The sequence below is a fragment of the Carassius auratus genome, unplaced genomic scaffold, assembly GCF_003368295.1.
Source record: "Carassius auratus strain Wakin unplaced genomic scaffold, ASM336829v1 scaf_tig00215421, whole genome shotgun sequence".
Taxonomy (NCBI): domain Eukaryota; kingdom Metazoa; phylum Chordata; class Actinopteri; order Cypriniformes; family Cyprinidae; genus Carassius; species Carassius auratus.
Window position 1 is genome coordinate 90856 of NW_020528082.1, and position 19145 is coordinate 110000.

The 19145-nt window shown below is 34.7% G+C and overlaps 1 protein-coding gene across 1 annotated transcript in view; it reads left to right on the forward strand.

Moving 5' to 3' along the window:
• The window catches only part of LOC113094796 (cadherin-12-like), a 113820-nt gene that overhangs the window by 85388 nt on the left and 9287 nt on the right, over positions 1-19145 (forward strand). The window contains exons 7-9 of the mRNA XM_026260450.1: positions 7029-7282; positions 12650-12786; positions 17497-17618. Coding sequence (XP_026116235.1) covers positions 7029-7282; positions 12650-12786; positions 17497-17618 — 513 coding nt within the window. The remainder of the gene's footprint in view (positions 1-7028; positions 7283-12649; positions 12787-17496; positions 17619-19145) is intronic.

Consider the following 19145-nt stretch of genomic DNA (forward strand, 5'->3'; position numbering starts at 1 on the left):
CTTCTCCACAGAAAATGGGAAAATGGGCACAGAAAATATAAGATAAAATTAAATATTATGACATAAAAAGTCATCATTATAAGATAGAACGTAAACATGATTTTTTTTTTAAATCAGTATGTACAAGATTAAACATTGTGACATGATAGGTGATTATGTGCTAAAAAAAATCTAAAGTATGACATACAAACGAGAAATTATGAGATACAAAAAAAGTTTAATTTATGAGATACTAAGTCATTTTAGCTAAAAATTTAACACTATGACATACTAGTTCATTATGTATCTGGTTAAAAAGTGAACATTACAAACATTATGATTATAAGATACAACGTTGGAAATTATGAGATAAAATGTCATTTTTGTAATAATTATGATTTACCAAGTTGATTTTCTTCCCCTTATGTGGTAAAAAAAAAAAAAAAAAAGGGTTTCCATACAGTACATATTAATGTTAATGAAAATAATATAATTGAACCATATGAAGATGCATAGTTTGGATTATCAATATTTAAATTATTGTTTTAATGTTGTGCAAGCAGTTTGGATATTGATAACCTTGTGTTGATTCTGTATAGGCACACTAGACAACAGATTATCAATTTAACCGGTATTATTAATGTGTTTACATTAGTATGATAAAAATTTTGGTGCTGTGATCAGCCACCAATTCTTGCCCAATGTACAATCTGGCTCCTGAAGCAAAACCACTTAAGATACACTGGAACACATGGTTAAACATATACTAAACATGTACTTTTAAAGAAAATTTGATTTCTATTCCGGGTGCATTTTTGTTAAAATAAATGCATTATGTTAATATTTAAAAAAAATATTAGATTACTGGATGCATGGATTTCACTCTTGATTAATAATTATGTTAAGTTTTGTGTTATATATATATATATATATATATATATATATATATATATAGATAGATATATATATATATAGATAATCAACAAAACAAAGCAGAGTTGTTATCGGACAACCCTATTTTATGCAAAATACTCCTGAGAATAAGCGTGTACAAAAATTTACAAGATGTCACATATTAAGTAGACCAGAATTGCTTTTCAGATGTTTTTAAATGCATACAAAATATCATATTTCACGGTCCATTTCACTGCTGAAAATTCAAAGTTGCCATCAGAATAAAATACATTTTTAAATATATTAAAATAGAAAATAGCTTTTTTAAATTGCAATAATAGTTCACAACATTTCTATTCTGAGCTACAGTACCACCACACGTAGGACATCTGCAGGAAGTGAATCCTCGTACAAAGATTCAGTGCGTCCCATTTAATTCTAGTCTTGAAAAGAGGATGAGAAAAGTTGTGTTAGTATAATACTGTTCCCAACACAAACAAACCAAGCTCCTATTAAAAATGCATCATCCTATTTCAGTTTCCTAAAGAGGAGAGTGCATGAGCGAGTGAGTGAGCGAGCATCTGATGGGCTCGAACCCAAAAAAAGAGCCTTTCATGAAAACTCAGAGATATTTCACAGGCCAAAGCTAACAGGCGCACTGTAACAACAAAAAGAAGTGCACGTTTTCCGGGTGCTTCACATTGTAATCTTATTTAGATGAAGGCAAACTGCATTACACTACGAAAAGCTTCGAGCAAGTTCTGCATACTAATAGGAGGGTGTATTGATATCGTGCAGAGAAGCCCTGAGGATTAAAGGCCTGACTTTAATAATAGCTATTGATTTCACAAAGATCCTCTTAAGTAAGAATAGAATAATGCAGTATTTGGCTGTGTGAGCAAAATGTCTGCTGGAGTTTCTATTGGTTGCCATGGATAAGCAAAGATCCCAAACGCTAATGGAAATAAAAATGAACTTTACATCAAAGTGCTCTAACATCTACACTGTGAGCTGCAGTGGAAATTCACCAGAGGATGGTGACGCTACATTTTTAAGCCGCTTTTGGAAATAATCATGAGGAGAATGCTAATAGTAGACATATTTACATTGCATTGAATGGCTCCGAGCATCTGCACCCACACAATGGATGGTGCTTGTTTTAGGATCAGGTGCGCAATTGTTCAATTCCCTCGACTGGCGTTGACGGCTTGGGCTGCGATCGTCTGGATTTCTCGGCGGGCACTCACACCAGTGTAAGGAGGGAGCGAATTACCATATCAAAGAGTTCACTAGCATGAAGTACTGAATTTTAAGTGTCTTTTGTTCTGGTAACGTTCAAGTGTCAGCATGCACAGATAAGGAAATGAGCATTTCACTCACGTACACATATACACGTACTGTCTGAACTACTAACACCTTTCCTGAGGCCTTTGATCTTGCGTGTTGATTAACGTTCTCCAAAGCATTCAGATTCTCCGACCTATTGTATCTGTTACAAATGCATAGATATGCACACACAATACACTCAGTTTAGTCTTTTGTGAAAAAATTGGAACCAACATCACACACACACACACACACACGTTTGTTTTTGTGAAAAGTGGGTTCATCCCATAGGCGTAATGGTTTTTATACTGTACAAACTGTTTATCCTATGGCCCTTCACCAACCCTACCCCTAACCCTAACCCTACTTTCTTACTTTCTCAAAAAAACTAATTCTGATTTATAAGCATTTTGAACAATTGGTACATGGGTTATGTCCTCATAAGTCACCCTCTCCTTGTAATACCTGTGCCATACCCATGTCATTATACAGAGTTGTGTCCTGATATGTCACAAAAACTTGCCCACACACACACATATATAATATTTTTTTTTTTTTTTTTTTTGATTTTTGTTCAGGTGTTTTGACGTTTTTGTTTTGCACTTTGTTGCATTGTGTTGATAGTTCATGAAAGTGTCCATAATATATATAAATGTGTGTTGGTGTGTTTCCTGTTTTTCTATTTGATTCCAAATGTAGTGAAAAAAAAGACTTATTTAAAATAACTGTTTTATATTTAATATTTTAAATGTAATTAATCCATGTGATGCAGCTGAATTTTCAGCATCGTCGGTGTCACATGATCCTTCAGAAATCGTTCTAATTATGTATGTGTTGCTATAGAAACTTTTCTTATTATCAACTGTTGTACTATTTTTTTTATATATTCTTTAATGAACAGAAAGTTGAAAATAACAATTAACTTGAATTAGAAATATTTTGTCACTGTAACCAAACAAATTACAGTCTTTTTGACCCCAAATTATTCAACAGTATCCTATTAGCAACACCAGAAAATTCATACAGTTCAGCGTATTTACTTCTAGAGCGCAGGATGTGGCATTTGTAATGTCACATATGATTAACTATAATTTTAATAGACCATAAAAAAAAATAAAAAAAAGACTATTTATAGTATTAAACACTCCATGTGGGAATTCACCTCCAGTTATTAATCATTTTACATAATATGCTTGTGAGGAACAACTGTAACATCTGAAGTGCAATGAAAAATAAATGTTAAATCAGTGATCCGTCAACCCCCATACAATCAAATATTTAGAATTACATTCTGGCTGTAGCTTGAATGTGTGTGTGTGTGAGTGTGAGTGTGTGTGTGTCGTTTCAACACTGATGGCTAAGGTTTTCTGCGTGTCCCTTGAGTTATTGTCCTGTTACTGTGACCTATAATTGAAGATCAATGCTTCGTAATGAAAACACTCACTAGAGGTGACATCAACCATTAAGTTAAATAATGTTGATGTGTGTAATTCATCTGTTTTCTTGATAGATAATAGTTATCGGATGTTTGATGTGCAAAATGTGGTTATTTTGTCAAGAACACAAGATTTTCTGTCTGATTGTGGCAGCAAATCAATAGATGGAGCTGAGAATTAGCTAGAAACCACCTTGTAGTCTCAATTCATTCATTCACTGCCAGATATTTTGATTTTAAATATGAATGTTTGACATGTTATTTTTTTTCAATCTGACCCATATTGAGTGACAGAAAAGAAAAAATGCACACTATGTAAAAAAAATAAATAAATAAAATAATAATCCAGGATGCTATATCCTAACACAGGTGAATATTTTCTTGATGAATATATTCTTTCTCATTTCAGTTTTGTCTTAACTACTCAAGTGTAATCAGTAAGTGGCTGTACAAATATGTATATGCAATTAAAAGCAACAGCTCTATTTCTCATGGTCAAGGGTTTAGTGCTGATGGCACAATATAAAGCATTGAGGACCTTTACGAGAAAAAGCCGTCGTAAACACTAGTCTTCGTATTGTGATTCGGTTTGATCACAACTATAGTGACACACTTGAACAGCCTTTCATTAGTTTTGAGTCACTGTCATTACCCTTCCTGCGTCTTTTCTCTCTTTCTCTCTCTTTTCCCCGTCTCGTTGTAAAGTCATTAACTGAGGCTGCTGGGGTGATGTGGCCACTCACACACACTAAAAGGGCAATGATGCTCTTGACATTCTTCTAGGCTAAACCTCCTCACCTCCAATAATCCTGCAGCTTCCTCTGACATTTAATCACCATTCACGTCCACCGTCCACCATCAATACTGGACACGAGCGGCGGGAGGGACGCCATGTCTGGTTCACCCTTTTCACCTCACATCTCAGGCCTGTCGGGAAAACTCAAATGGGAATCTGATGTACATGGTTGTGGAACAGGTGTTGATTTGATGTGCGTAAAGGAGCGCTTCTTAGTTTTTTCTCATTATTCATTATTCAATCAATAAAAAGTGCTTACCAGGGGTTGCATTTATAGTATCTGAACAAAAATGCAGTTAAAATGTAAAAAGTTGAAACATTACCACATTTAAAAGAACTGGTTACTGTTTTAATATATTTGAACATGTAATTTTTAAAGCTGAGTTTTCCGCATAATTACTCCAGTGTTTAGTGTCACGTGATACCTCAAAAATCATTAGAATATTCTGTGTTTTGTGTGTGTGTGTGTAGATATAATTTTTTATCACATAATGGTGATACATTGATGAATGAAATGCTTAAAAAACAGCATAAAAAAAATAATAATAAGGAATTTATGTAACTAACTTATGCAGCAAACTTTTGATTGGCAGTGTATCACAATTTCCACAAATATTAATCAGCAAAATACAACATTGGTTATAATAAGAAATGCTCCTTGAGCAGGAATTGCTTTGGCATATAAGCCAAAGAAGTGAAAATTCAGCTTTGCATCAAGTTAAAATAACATATAAAGACAACATTATTTTAAAATATTTCATTATTTTTCTCATTATTTGTATTTTGTAATGGACTGTTGGACAGTTTTTTTATTTATTTTTTATTTATTTTTTATCTGTAACTCTATCAGATATTTAATTATTTTATTATATTGAAATATATCATATTCTGAAAAAAAGGAAGATAGTTTGACATTTGTCTGACTGTAGCAAATATCCAGTTTTTATGAAGTAACATTAGTGCAGAGGTGAGGCAGATGCTGTTTAGTATCTCTATCTCTATGTTCTCTATTTTTTTACGAATTAATTTATACCAAAGCAAAGCTGTTATATGGCCAAGTTGTATATAAGCTTAAGTGACCTTGAAAAGTCACTCTGGGGGAGTATAAATGAAAATATCGTCATGGGGTGAAAGTAAATCACAATCGTGCGGGCCTTTCTCAGGCAATGTGACTGTGAAGATCCAGCCATAATTTAATATTGGGCATCACTAAAGATCCCTTTGAGGGAACCAAGATGGAAAATAACCACATGAAATGGCAGTCAGAGAGCAATTTATAGCTTTTGTTTCAAATTAGAAGCTATACAAAGACTATGTGTCCTGATTGAAACGAGGGACGTGGCGTAATGTCATCAGGATAGAAATACAGTTATACTAGCGTTGTGCATATTAAAGAAGACTGAAGTCCTCCACATGTCCTTTTTTTCTGAAAAGCAAGCTATTTTCCCTGCAAACTGCCTTTCTGTCATTTTTCTGTTGCTTGCAACCTTCATATCAATGCATCTTTTAGCCTCTAAAGGCCAAAGAGTGGCGTCTCCCTGGGACACAGAAGGCCATAGGCTAGTTTGAATAATTAGATAAATATATTTTATGTAAAATGACTTGGTTCCTAATTACTTGTGGGCAACTGTGAGCTTTTTTCCGCTGTATTATGTAGTTAAGACTTCAGTAATACCAATGAGTCTGTTTTCATGTCAACAAGAACTTTAGCTAATTAGCAACTGCAGGTTTTGGAGGTTCACTTTCACCTAATTGGGAGTCTAATTAGCACCATTTGATTTAGTTGACGAGGAAACTTCAGCAAGGACCATCTGACACCACCAAATCCCAAATGATCCCAAGTTTCCACTCACCCAAAGTTGACGTCTTTTCCTTTCTCTGCTAAACAGCTGTTTGCTTTAGTGTAAAATACATATTAGTTCCATATAGAGTGCTTATGCTGTGTATTTACAGATCTGCGGTTGTTATTCATTTCTACCTATGGTGTTTGTTTTCATCTGTAGATGATGCAGAAGTAAATTGCTCATGATGGAAACCGTATACAGGTCAGATATATGATCTTTGTCTCCTTTGCCCTATCGCCATCTCCCAGAGAGACAGACTGACAGAGAGAGATTGTACAACAGCACTGTACGATTTTCATCTCTAGATGGGCTGCTTTGATTTAGTGTTGCAAGACCACAATCATCCACACACGGACATTTTACGGCTGTCATACTGACAAGCTTTGATTTAAAAGAACCGAAGTGAGAATTCAAAGATAGATTTCAGAAGAAAAGAGGTCTTGAATCAACAGGATGGGGAGCAAAATCAGGGGAAAATGTGCATGGGAGCGGGAGAGAACCATTTCTGGAGAGCGTGTTGTTTGTTTGACATGCCTGAAAGCAATTGTGACACACTCGAGATCTGAGAAAGACCCCGCATTCAGAATGATCAAAGCGAGCAATTTATGCAAAAGATAAAACGCAAATAAAATAAAAGAATTAAGCTTTAATGTAAGACCTCAATGAGTGGCCAGTACGGAGAACGCTGTCTGTTAGCGTCTTTTTTTTTTAACCTGATGCTATAGTTACAACATCCCTGTTTCTCTTTCCCCAGCCGTTGGACTATGAGACCAAAAAAGCATACACATTTAAAGTGGAGGCCTCCAATGCACACCTGGATCCACGGTTCCACAATTTTGGCCCGTTCAAAGACACAGCGACAGTGAAGATAAACGTTCTGGATGTGGATGAGCCTCCGGTCTTCAGCAAACCCTTCTACACGATGGATGTTTATGAGGACACGCCACAGGGCACCATCATAGGAGCTGTGACAGCACAGGATCTCGACGCAGGAAACAGTCCAGTCAGGTATTCAAACATAGCACATATATAAAAAACAAGACTATAGGAACTCGTCATCAGTCCTTGCAAGAAGCGAGCCATCACTATTGTGCCTTTGAGCACATTTAGAGGATGTTACAGACTTAAAGGGATAGTCACCCAAAAATGAAAAATCGTGCATTAATAATAATGACCTTCATTCATCTTCGAAAAACAAATAAAGTTTTTTTTTTTTTTTTTTTTTTTTGATGAACTCCAAAAGCTCTCTGATCAAGGTCCAGAAACGTAGTAAGGATTTTGTTTGAAATAATCCATGTGACATCAGGGGTTCAACCGTAATAGTACGAAGCTACAAGAATACTTTCTGTATTCAAAGAAAACAAAAATGACGTCTTTATTCAACAATTTGTCTCCTCCGAGTGACACTGGAACCATTTCGGAGAGGATCACATTCATAAATAACGTATTCTGTTCTATGTCAGTAGCACCATACGCGGATACATTGTTTGCGTTGTTTACGCAGTTTACTCTTTGATCTGAATGTAAACAATGTATCTGCGTTCATATGTTGTATACGTTTTTTTACGTATGTGATACTCTCCAAAGTGTCGCCAGGGTAACACAGAGACAAATTAAAGTTGTTATTTTAATTTTAATTTTAATTTTAATTTTAATTTTAATTTTAATTTTAATTTTAATTTTAATTTTAATTTTATTTATTTATTTATTTATTTATTTATTGCGCACAAGAAGTATTCTCGTAGCCTTAAAAAAATGAACAATTCAAAAAAAAATCTTCATTTGTACTCAGATGAACTTGACATGAGGGTGAGTAATTAATATCAAAATTTAAATTTTGGGGTGAACTGTACCTTTAATTTTTATCCATGGAACAACTGGTTGTGTGCCAAATTACACATTTCTATATACAGTATTTGTGTTTACTGAAAACGGCATCATGCTGAAAGATTTATCTTGTTTTATAATCCATTGTGTTTTAGAAGTGCACTTCTTAAGATTGCTTTTAAAGTTTAACAAGTAGACAAAACCACTGATGCACCACTGGGGGGTCCCAAAACTACCTAACATCACAAGTTAGTTTGTTTCTTTATTAATTTTTCATTCAGTATACTGTAAGAAAGCAAAATGGACAATGGAAAGATTTGTATAAGTGAAAGGGCTTTGTTTCCCCATTGTTGTGGGCTTCCCTGATTAATTATTTAGAAACATTGTAACATTGCTCAATGGAGATGTGCACTTCCTCATCGGAAAACAATGGTCCCCAATGAGCTTCCATGCAAAGGGAACAAAGCTTTTAAAGATCTGTATATACGTGCCGCATGTCCACGTGGAGTGAGACAAAATAGCTAAAGTGCTTTTTGGTATTGAAGGTTTCTGTGACTTCCACCAAAGCTTTTTAAGTTTTCTCCAAGCTTCAGGGGTCAAGAAAAGAGCTGCAGAGAGATCAGAAATGGACAAACTTATGAAAAACTGCATTTGTCTGAAGCTGTGCTGTTAACATGCACGGAAGTTCACTGAAACCTTTCTTGAGGTGCACCAAACAAAGAAAAGTTCAGAGCCCCACAGTGAGCAAAGTGGGGAATGTAGAGTTCTGTACAGTAAATTACATGAGCAGTTCTACATTAAGAAGAAGCTTTTAACCAAAGTAACTGAAAAAATGAGGAAATACAACATAAGAGGTTCACCCTAAGGAGGAATTTGCATTAGAAATGCCGTATAGCTCCTGGAGTGATCAGAGAAGTACAGACTAGAACCAAGATGTTAGAACAGATTAAGGTCAACGTGACATCAAAATTGACCCTCTTAGCATTTTAAATGCCTGCATAATTCATCAGTTTTTTCAAAGAAAATAAAATGTTTATCTTTAAAAACTTCTAGCAACGTATTTTTTTTTTCTTTCTCTCAGAATCGCACTTGCAAATGAATCATTATGAAAGCAAAATGGGTTTTGAACAGCATTTCATGTTGACTTTAGATCAGTTTGTCCTTGGATGTTCCTGTATTTATGAATGTTTGTTTTTTAACATACTCAGCTTTTCCTCCGAGATATTTATCTCATTACACATTTGGATCTCGGGCCCAGTGAAGCTGCAATTTCAGCTGAATCGACCCACAGCTCTTGCTTTCTTTTCCAAATACGTATTAATGTTTCATCTGTGAGTTGACATTTGAATATACTGACCCCAGTATATAGCGACTGTCCTATTCAATTCACTAACAGTTAATGAGGTAAAATTCAGGAGACACACAATTGTTTAACTGACTCTCACATCCTCCTACAGGAATAGAACGAAGAGTCATGTTAGTTGGAAAAATAGGACAAATTTGATGTTCTGCTTCATCTCTCTGTACAGACAAGGGTCTGTCGAGCCGGTCTCTAACTACTTTCTACAATGAATAATTTGCTCATCAGTCTGTATGTTTTGTAATCTCGTAGTCTTGTAATGATTAATGAAGCAGCACATTGAAATTCAGTTTGAAGCTTTTTTTATTTATTTATTTATTTATTTATTTATTTATTTATTTTGTAGCAGCAGCATTGGCTGTTAAACTATTATTAAATAAAATAATATATATATTAAAAAAGAAGAAAAAAAAAACACAAGAAAAGCAAACAAAATTGGCCTGATGGAACATTAAATAGAACATTGAGGATTCAATAATGAATTTTCTTTAAAAAAAAAAAAAAAAAAAAAAAAAGGTTGCATGCACTGCTTTCAAATCTTTTTGATCTTCATATTAAATATTTGGCTTTCAAAAGCAGCTTATGATGACAATACCAGAACATTTTATTCTTTCTTCTCTCTCATACATGATGCCACGTGACTCTGAGGGTTCTGAGAGATATTTCCTTTTCCCAAATGTTCCGTGCTTTGAAAAGTGCTATATTAACACAAATTCCAGATGAGTCGGTTTTATATGCATTACATTCCCAGAGCTGCAGTCTTTGTGTGGTATTTATGATGATTATTATGGAGAACCGGCCCCCTAACGGTTGTGGATCACAACATCAAAGGCTTTTGTTGAGAATCCAATGCAAATGCACAAAATCCTCAGATGTTTTTTTGTTGACCACCTTTTGAGTGAATTTAACAAGGCAGCTGCTGAATTGTGGAGAATATAAACACCGTAGCATCTCACCTCGCCCAGCGCTCCCACTTCATTTCTCTTTGCTCGATTCTAGGTCAGGCCACAAATAAATAAATAAGCAGCTTTGAAAATATCAGCCTGCATTAATGCGTCCAGAGTTCAGAACAGGTTTGCAAAAGTGTTAGTGAGAGAATGAGTCCAAAGCGTCAAGTAGAACATGAAGAAGGTCAATGAAAACCCAACTTTTCGAAGTTATTCATATTCATGCATACTGGTGTGCAAAGTCTCAAAAGAGACACATGTAAAGTACCACCTGAGAATGGTTACGGGGTCCGTTAACAAGGTCGCTACGCCATTACACCAATGTTCACAGCTGTTCAAAACTGGACCCCACACATTGCAATTCACTAGAGTGCACAATCTTTTCATGCCAGCTTGCCGCATGACTAAATCAAACATAATAAGGCTGTGTAAAACTGTGAGGATGAGAAAATAGAAAAATGTAATACAGTATATACTCTTGAGTATCATGTTCATCTTTGATACTAATCTAGTAGTACCTAGTAGTGAAAATGTCCCTCAAAAAACACTTGTGCAATTGCACTGTTATTGTGGTTCATTTGAATAAGCGTGAACACTGCCATATGAACCGTGCTTTGTGTCAAACAGTGAAGTCGAAATGAACTATGGTGCAGCTCAACTGATATATGAATGCAATACAGACCAGAACAATCTAAACAAACCCGAAACAGGATGTGATGTCACAAGATATAACCCTAAAGCAGGTTTGGTTTGACAAAAACAAACTCTGCTGCTTTATTGTGGTTCATTTCAACAATTGTGAACGCTGCAATATGAAACTTGGTATACACCAAACAATGAACTTGAAATTAACTCTGGTGTGGTTTGGCTTTGAATGCAAAACTGATCAAACGCATCTAAACAAACGCAAAACAGGTGACAAGATGCGACCCTAAAATGAAAAGAATGCTCAAGAATGCCTCATTATGGGAGTTACAGTATGCTAATCATCACAGTTTGGTACAAGCAACTGAACCACCGTCTCATTGCAGCAGATCTCCTCCATTAGTGCGTGTAATGAATTCCCGCCACTGTTTTGACTCCTTTAAGCTCTGCAGGAGTCATCAGCAGGTAAAAATACCACCGTATGTATATACAAAAACAACCAGTGCATTTAGTCCAGCTCAGAATTCTTTTGTTGCTAAGTCTGCAAAACATACATCATAAAAGTCCAGTCAGCTTTGTGACTGTATCCTTATGCCTTTGGTTGTGTGCGTTAAAAATGAGAGTGAATGTGAGGACTAAACAGGTCAAAGTAGTGTGAGACTGCAATTCCAAAAAAAGTGCTGCTGGGAGTGTAAAGTTCTGCGGTTGATTTACTGACAATGTGCAGATTAAAGAACACAAACGCAGAAGATCATTTCCATAATGACAAATTCCATCTACCAGGTGCAGCACTAATTAGCGTAAGGTTGCAAACAAACAGAGACCATTATAATCAGGTGTGGGTAATCCACCAACAATACAGGCAAAAAATAAAAATAGAAATGTGACCCTGGACCACAAAACCAGTCTTAAGTCACTGGGGTATAGTTGTAGCAATAGCCAGCAATGCATTGCATAGATCAAAATTATCAATTTTTCTTTTATGCCAAAAATCATTATGATATTACGTAAAGATCATGTCCCATGAAGATTTTTTTGTACATTTCCTACTGTAATATATATTAAAACATATTTTTTTATTAGTAATATGCAATGCTAAGAACTTAATTTGGACAACTTTAAATGTGATTTTCTCAATATTTAGATTTTTTTGCACCATCAGATTCCAGATTTTTAAATCGTTGTATCTCGGCAAAATATTGCCCTATCTTAACAAACATCATCCATACATCAATGGAAAGCTTATTTATTAATATTTCAGACTTACCCTTTGACTGGATTTGTGGTCCAGGATTACAAATGTGTTAAAACATGCTTTTATGGGGCATTAAATAAGGGCGAAAATACCAATAAATTAACTAGTGCAAGCCTTAGTAAATCATAGAGCATGATTCATTTAGATACTCTTCCCTTATAAATTTTACATCTGAAAGGGAAAGGGCAATTAGGTCAGCTGCAAAAATAAATGTGTCCATGCGTTTCCAGCTCAAATTATGCTCTGCGTGTCCTTAGTAAATACTGACAGCTGTTTTTAAGCCAAAAGAGGGTTTGTGTTGGCGCAAGCTGTGGACCCTAAATTTGTTCTCTGTTCTTCAGGTATTCCATCGATTGGAAGAGTGACCTGGACAGCTTCTTCGACATCGATCCTGTCCGAGGAACCATCTCCACCAATGAGCTTCTGGACAGGGAGAGTATAGCCCAGCACAACATTTCAGTTGTGGCCACTAAAGTTAGTAAGTATGACTGTGAACCTCAGAAGTGATTCATAGAACGTCAGCTGTCTTAAATGCTGGGATTTTTTTGCGGACTGATTCACTGTGACCCATCGCAGTGCAGTCAGTAGCAAATTCCATTAAAGTCTGCATTTTATGAGCATTCATAAAGTATGACCACTCTCCTGGAATATGTATCATTACAGTGTCTCTCCTTTCTCCTTGACTTAGTGAACTTAACATTTGATGCATTTCAGTGTTCTTAAACTGCTGATGAATTGATTGTTCCTTGCCATCAAGGTGGTCATTTATAGAAGACTCAATGATAAGACAATGATAATCTGTTTTAAAGGCAGTTGAAGATAATGGATTAATCCATAATCACTCTTTCATTTTTAATATATCATTATAAAATAATTCGCCCCTCAGTGACTTTTATTTTGATTAACATAAAAAAAAAAAAATATATATATATATATATATATATATATATATATATATATATATATATATATATATATATATATATATATATATATATATATATATATATATATATATCTATATATATATATCTATATATATATATATATATAGATATAGATAGATAGATATAGATATATTAGTCACCTCAGTTTCAGGGCCAACTTTTTATTTATTTTGTTTATTTATTTATTTTCAGGTTAAATATCAAATTTCTATTGAATATAAACAACAACAATTTGGCAACATAAGGAAAGATATTCAGAGTTGATGAAACATAATAATGTTCATCATTCATATACATGGCATAATTCAACTTATATGTCATAATTATGACTTATGGCATACTAATGACTTAGTACTAATTACACAATGCCAATTTTCATCAATTTCACCTTCATCTCATAATTACAATTTACTATGTCACAATTCATACTATTCAGATTTTTTAATACTATAATTATGATTTAGAATGTCAATATTTTTTTTTCATAATTTCAACATTTATCTCATAATTTTTACTGTTATGTCAGAATCTAATTCTTATTCCATAATTATTATTTAATTAAGTGTGATTTTTTTATTTTTTTTTTATTTTTCCACTGAAATGGGCTTCCATATGCTAGATTTTTAAAACCGTCAGATTATCATTATTTTATTTATTTATTTATTTGGGGTGGGTTGGAAGGGTTTACAAACTGCATTTCTTATGGACTTTTTTAGGAAGTAATTTGAAAAGCGATCAAACAGCGGCATCATAGATGTCATTGCTGTAATTGCGTTTGTGTCGGAAAAGATCTGTGGACTGAATAATGACGTAAATAAGCAAATCCATCGTCATCAAGTTGTCAAATCCTCCAAGAAGTCCCCAAGGCCATTATCTTGTTGGATATGTGGTGCTCAATCAAAATTACAAACGCACAGACTCGCATTCATTAAGACAGAATGGGGATGAGAGGTCATTAAAAGTTGAGCCTTCATCACCATGGTAACGGTTATTACTCACTGTCTCTCAAGGTTGCACTGGCGATATGCTAATTGTGATTTCTAAAGCTAATTTGGGAGAGACTAAAGCGAAGTCGGGGCTGTTAAACTGCCCTCCTGTCCTGCAATGGGAATTGTCCAGCCTGTTAAACTCCATCTTTATTCATATTCTATTCACTATCAATGTCTTTTAGACAATTTTACATTCTGTTCTGCTGGCCCAGATGGATTCAGAGAAATCACAGAGCACATAGTCTGACATTAATAACTCATGGCTAAACTAGGTATTATAAATATAGCCAATGTTATTCAAAAGTATATCTTGCTTCTTCATAAACTAGGCCTTATCCGCTATTTTTGACTATAAATATACACACCCATACAGTTTATGTGTCTCATACATTAGCAACATCATATCTCACATTTTTTCAGTCATCCTAATCAAATAGTTAATTTTAATTTAGCATGTCCCTAAAAGTTAGTTAGTCAAAACCAGCCATTTTTGCTTTCCTACAACTTATAAATGCTCATATGACCAAAATTTGACTTGTAATATCCTTACTTGCATTGTACAGTGTACAAAATCATGCTTGACAGCTTTTCTATAACTCTCAGAACCGGCGATTATGAGGTGCGGAGAACACCTGTTCAACACCATCACAAGCTAGTCTGGCATAAATTGCAGCTTCTTGTGTTTTTCCTCCCTCTCCTTACGTTAATGTCACACCAGGTGGAATTCCAGATGTTCGGGAGCCTCAGAATCATTTTGTACTAAATATGAAAGTGCTGAGGGAAGCATGAGTCAGCACACAGTCCCCAAACACTTCATGCTTGTTGCGCATCATGAAAACTTCTGCTTTTAGTTTCCATTAGGACAGCAAACGTACAGATAGCTACACTTAATTTGCATAATCCCTTCTGTGACGCTCATTACATACAATAGAGTCAGCTTGCTGAAGGGGAAACTATTTTACACTACAGCCAGAACCAGTATCTTTTACAGAATGTGTTAAGCACACATAATTATTTATTTACATCTTGTCCAGCATCAGTTGTAAACAGAGCAAAATGAATGTACTGTCCACATATAAGGCTTTTGTAGGGTAAGCAAGCTGTCCGTCAAACCTACAAAGGAAGCAGAACTCTTTTATCTTAAGAAGACGCCCATTTTAAATATGTGATTAGAGCATTTTCATTTGTTTGAAGTCAGGCCAACAATAACTATCGAAGTACGAACATAAACATCTCAAACACACATTCACTGTTATTCTGTCATAAAATCTAGCCTACACCATGATGGACGATTTCTCCTTTATACAACAGCGCCATCTAGTGGCAAAATCCCTCATTTAAGTCCTTATGTTATAGCCATTGTACATAAAAAATGTTGTGGTTTTAATAAAAAGCTCACCAGATTTTAAGATTATTATTATTATTTTTTTTTTTATTTATTGTAACATATTTGAAAACAAATTAACCCTGATCAATAAATATAATCATTGCTAGTCTTTTTAAACATATTTTGCAGGTGTTTAGCCACTAAGTGTGTCCCAATAGAACAGATTTGTACATTTTTCCAGAGAAACTTCAATATATATATATATATATATATATATATATATATATATATATATATATATATATATATATATATATATATATATATATATATGACATGTAGAAATGCATCGATTAGAATTCAATTAGAAAATGATAAATGTTGCCATATATTCAGTGTGTTTATTATCTGATTCAAATTTTGGACATCATTGGTTTGAAAATCGAAGTGAATTGCATTGAACTTTTAGTTAGCCAGAGCATCTTTTAAAACTTCAACAGTGGCTACAGAAAAAGCAATTTGCTGCAGGACATTTGGGGCAGAAGCACAGGACCTGGAGAATGATGATGTGTCAGATCTCAGATAAATTGTAGCAAGAGTAATTTTATTTTTTATAACGGACATCAGACGCCCTGGAGCCCCTGAAGCTAAAGTAACAAACAGCTGCACACACACACACACAAACACAAACACACACATACACAGTTTCTCTCCAGGAAGATTGCTCATCTTCATCAAGATCACCCATAGGTCTTGGCTTTATACGGGACCCCTGGGAAGGATGAGTTCAGATCCCTCGTTCTAAGCCTTCTCACCTTCTCCTCAGACATGCTGAGCCCAACTCACAGATCTGATCCATAAAAGTTTATTCCACACCGCAGAATTCAAACAATATCAGCGAGACGTGTTCAAACATCAACAGCTGTGCCAGAGAGGACACCGCTGACCTCGTGTGTCAGCTAGAAACTTCTTCTTTTTAGACAGACTTTTACCTTATATTCTTACCCAATAAAAAATTTGAAGAATAGAATAGAATAGAATAGAATAGAATAGAATAGAATAGAATAGAATAGAATAGAATAGCAGCCTATGAATAATACTTAAATTTCCTTTAATGTTTTCAGTGTAAAACCACATGATGGCAGTATACTGTAGTATATTAGTGGTTTGAACAGGATGTTCAGTACAGTGTACTACTTTGACTGTAAAGTATGTCCTCAGTCCTGTATTTATAATGTCTTTTGGTTCCTCAGTGGAAGGTTGATGTCATATGATTTTAGTTTAATATTGCAAAAAATTGTTACAATTGAAGATAATTGTTTTCTAACTGAATATATTGTATGATGATGTATTTTATCAATGTGATGCACAGCTGAATTTTCAACATCATTACTCTAGACTTCAGTGTCAAATGAACCTTCAGAAATCATTCTAACATGCTGATTAGAAAAAAAAATATATATATAATAATAATCTTGTGATTATATAATAATATAAAGTTTAAAAAGAGCAGCAATAGAAATGTGCATCATTGCTTACAGGAAAAAAAAAAAAACTAAACTTTTATAATTTAAAACATTATTATGTCATTTGGGTATATATTGATGTCAGTATTGTGATGCTTATCGTGGATATTGTGTTTGATGATAAATGTAAAACCATTAATGTATGATATTATGGAGCAAGATTAATTAAAAAATATAATATTTTCTATTTTTAAACAGAAATCCTAAATAATTGGCAGTATTGCTTTCTATATCCTTTAACAATCCATACATCCTTTAAAAATACAATAAGTAAAAAAAGTAAAAAACCTTTAAAATCATTCTAAGGGAGAGAAAGGTTTCCATAACTGAAGAACATTGTAATGTGTGCTTTGTGTTGCTCATGACATATGATCTCTGATGTTTGTGTGGTTTGTGTAGATAACCCAGTGCTGACCAGCAGAGTGGCTGTCACAGTTCATGTGCTGGACATTAATGAGTTTCCACCAGAGCTGGCCATGCCTTACGAGACCTTCGTGTGTGAGAGCGCCAAAGTCGGCCAGGTGAGTCAACACAAATGGTTGTGTGTGCATGTGTGTATGTTTGCATGTCCAAAACCAATTCTGTTCTAATGAGCCATTTAAGATGATGTATGACAGACTCCAGAGTCTGACACTCTCATTAAATCCTGAAAGTGCACTATATTCCTGCTTTAGCCAGGTACAGTGTGTGTGTGTGTGTGTGTGTGTGAGCAATTCCTAATCTACTGTATCCTGCCCACTTACACCAAACCACTGAACCTCAGAGTAAACAGCAAAACCTTTCTGAAAACATGCTGTGAGTTATTTTATACAGTATTTTCTCCTATTGCATTTCTTTGTATATTATGCGTAAACAAAAATTAGTCATTTTTTGCACATTTAAAACACACCACAACAATTAATGAGGTTAGGGGTTGCCAGGATGTTGCCATGTGGTTGCTATTGTATTTGAAGTGGTTTCTGTGGTGTTGCTATGCAATTGTGATTTTTATTTTATTTTATTTTATTGTTTCATTTTATATTATTTTCATAGTCCTGCTACACTAGGTGCCAGGTTTGAAAGTTTCTAGCCTTTTTCTTAGTTTGAATGGGGATGACACATTTCTGGCCAGAACTATGTGGTTAAATTGATACATTGGACAGGAAGAGCCTGGTGGGTAAGTGATACATTAGTGCTGCGCTAATGGTCCTACCCAGCATGCACCGGTGTCGCTGGTGACAGCCCTACAACAGGTGATGTCAGCGGGAGGGTGGGCGATACAGACGTCTGTTAGCTACGGAAGATTGATCTGCTTGTAATGCTAGTGTACAGTGTATCATGATCGCTGGATTGAAGGCAGACTAATTGGTTTTAGATACAGAATCGAGGAGAAAAACCACAGGAGCACTTGATTAAACATTGCTGAGCATATGCTGCCGGCTGCCACTTATCTACGTGCTCTTGTGACGAGTTTCTAACTCATGCTTCATTTAATGTTGTAACTGTAATTGTTTCATATACATAAAGCACTGCAAAGTGGATTGTTTTTCTTCTAAGCAATATATTATATGGCTCTATATCTCCATTAATTAAGAGCAAACACTGACTGTGACTTTGATTTGTCTATACTAATGTTAATTTCGTTTGTCCATAGAGAACTGAATGTGTGAATAGTTTTAATTAATAATGCATCATTTTTGCATTACTTTTTTTAGTATAAGAGATTAAAGGCACTAATGTGCACTAATAACCACCATACATCATTAAGACATTTCAGAAACCTTAATGTTTACCCTTAAACAAGTGATTAACCATTACAAGACTATATTTATGCAGTTTTACATATTTAAACACATTCTTGGTGTACAGCAGTGATAAAATATACGATCAGAGACTTTTTATGTTAAAGCTGCAGTCTGTGATTTTTGACGCTCTAGCGGTTAATAAACAGAACTGCTTGCGTCTTGCGGAAGAACATTGTAGCCGGAACTACTTCTCTCTGTTTATGTCTATGAAGAATCACAAAGGTACTGGGTTACTCCGCCGCGGTATCCCCGAAGCAATCTAAA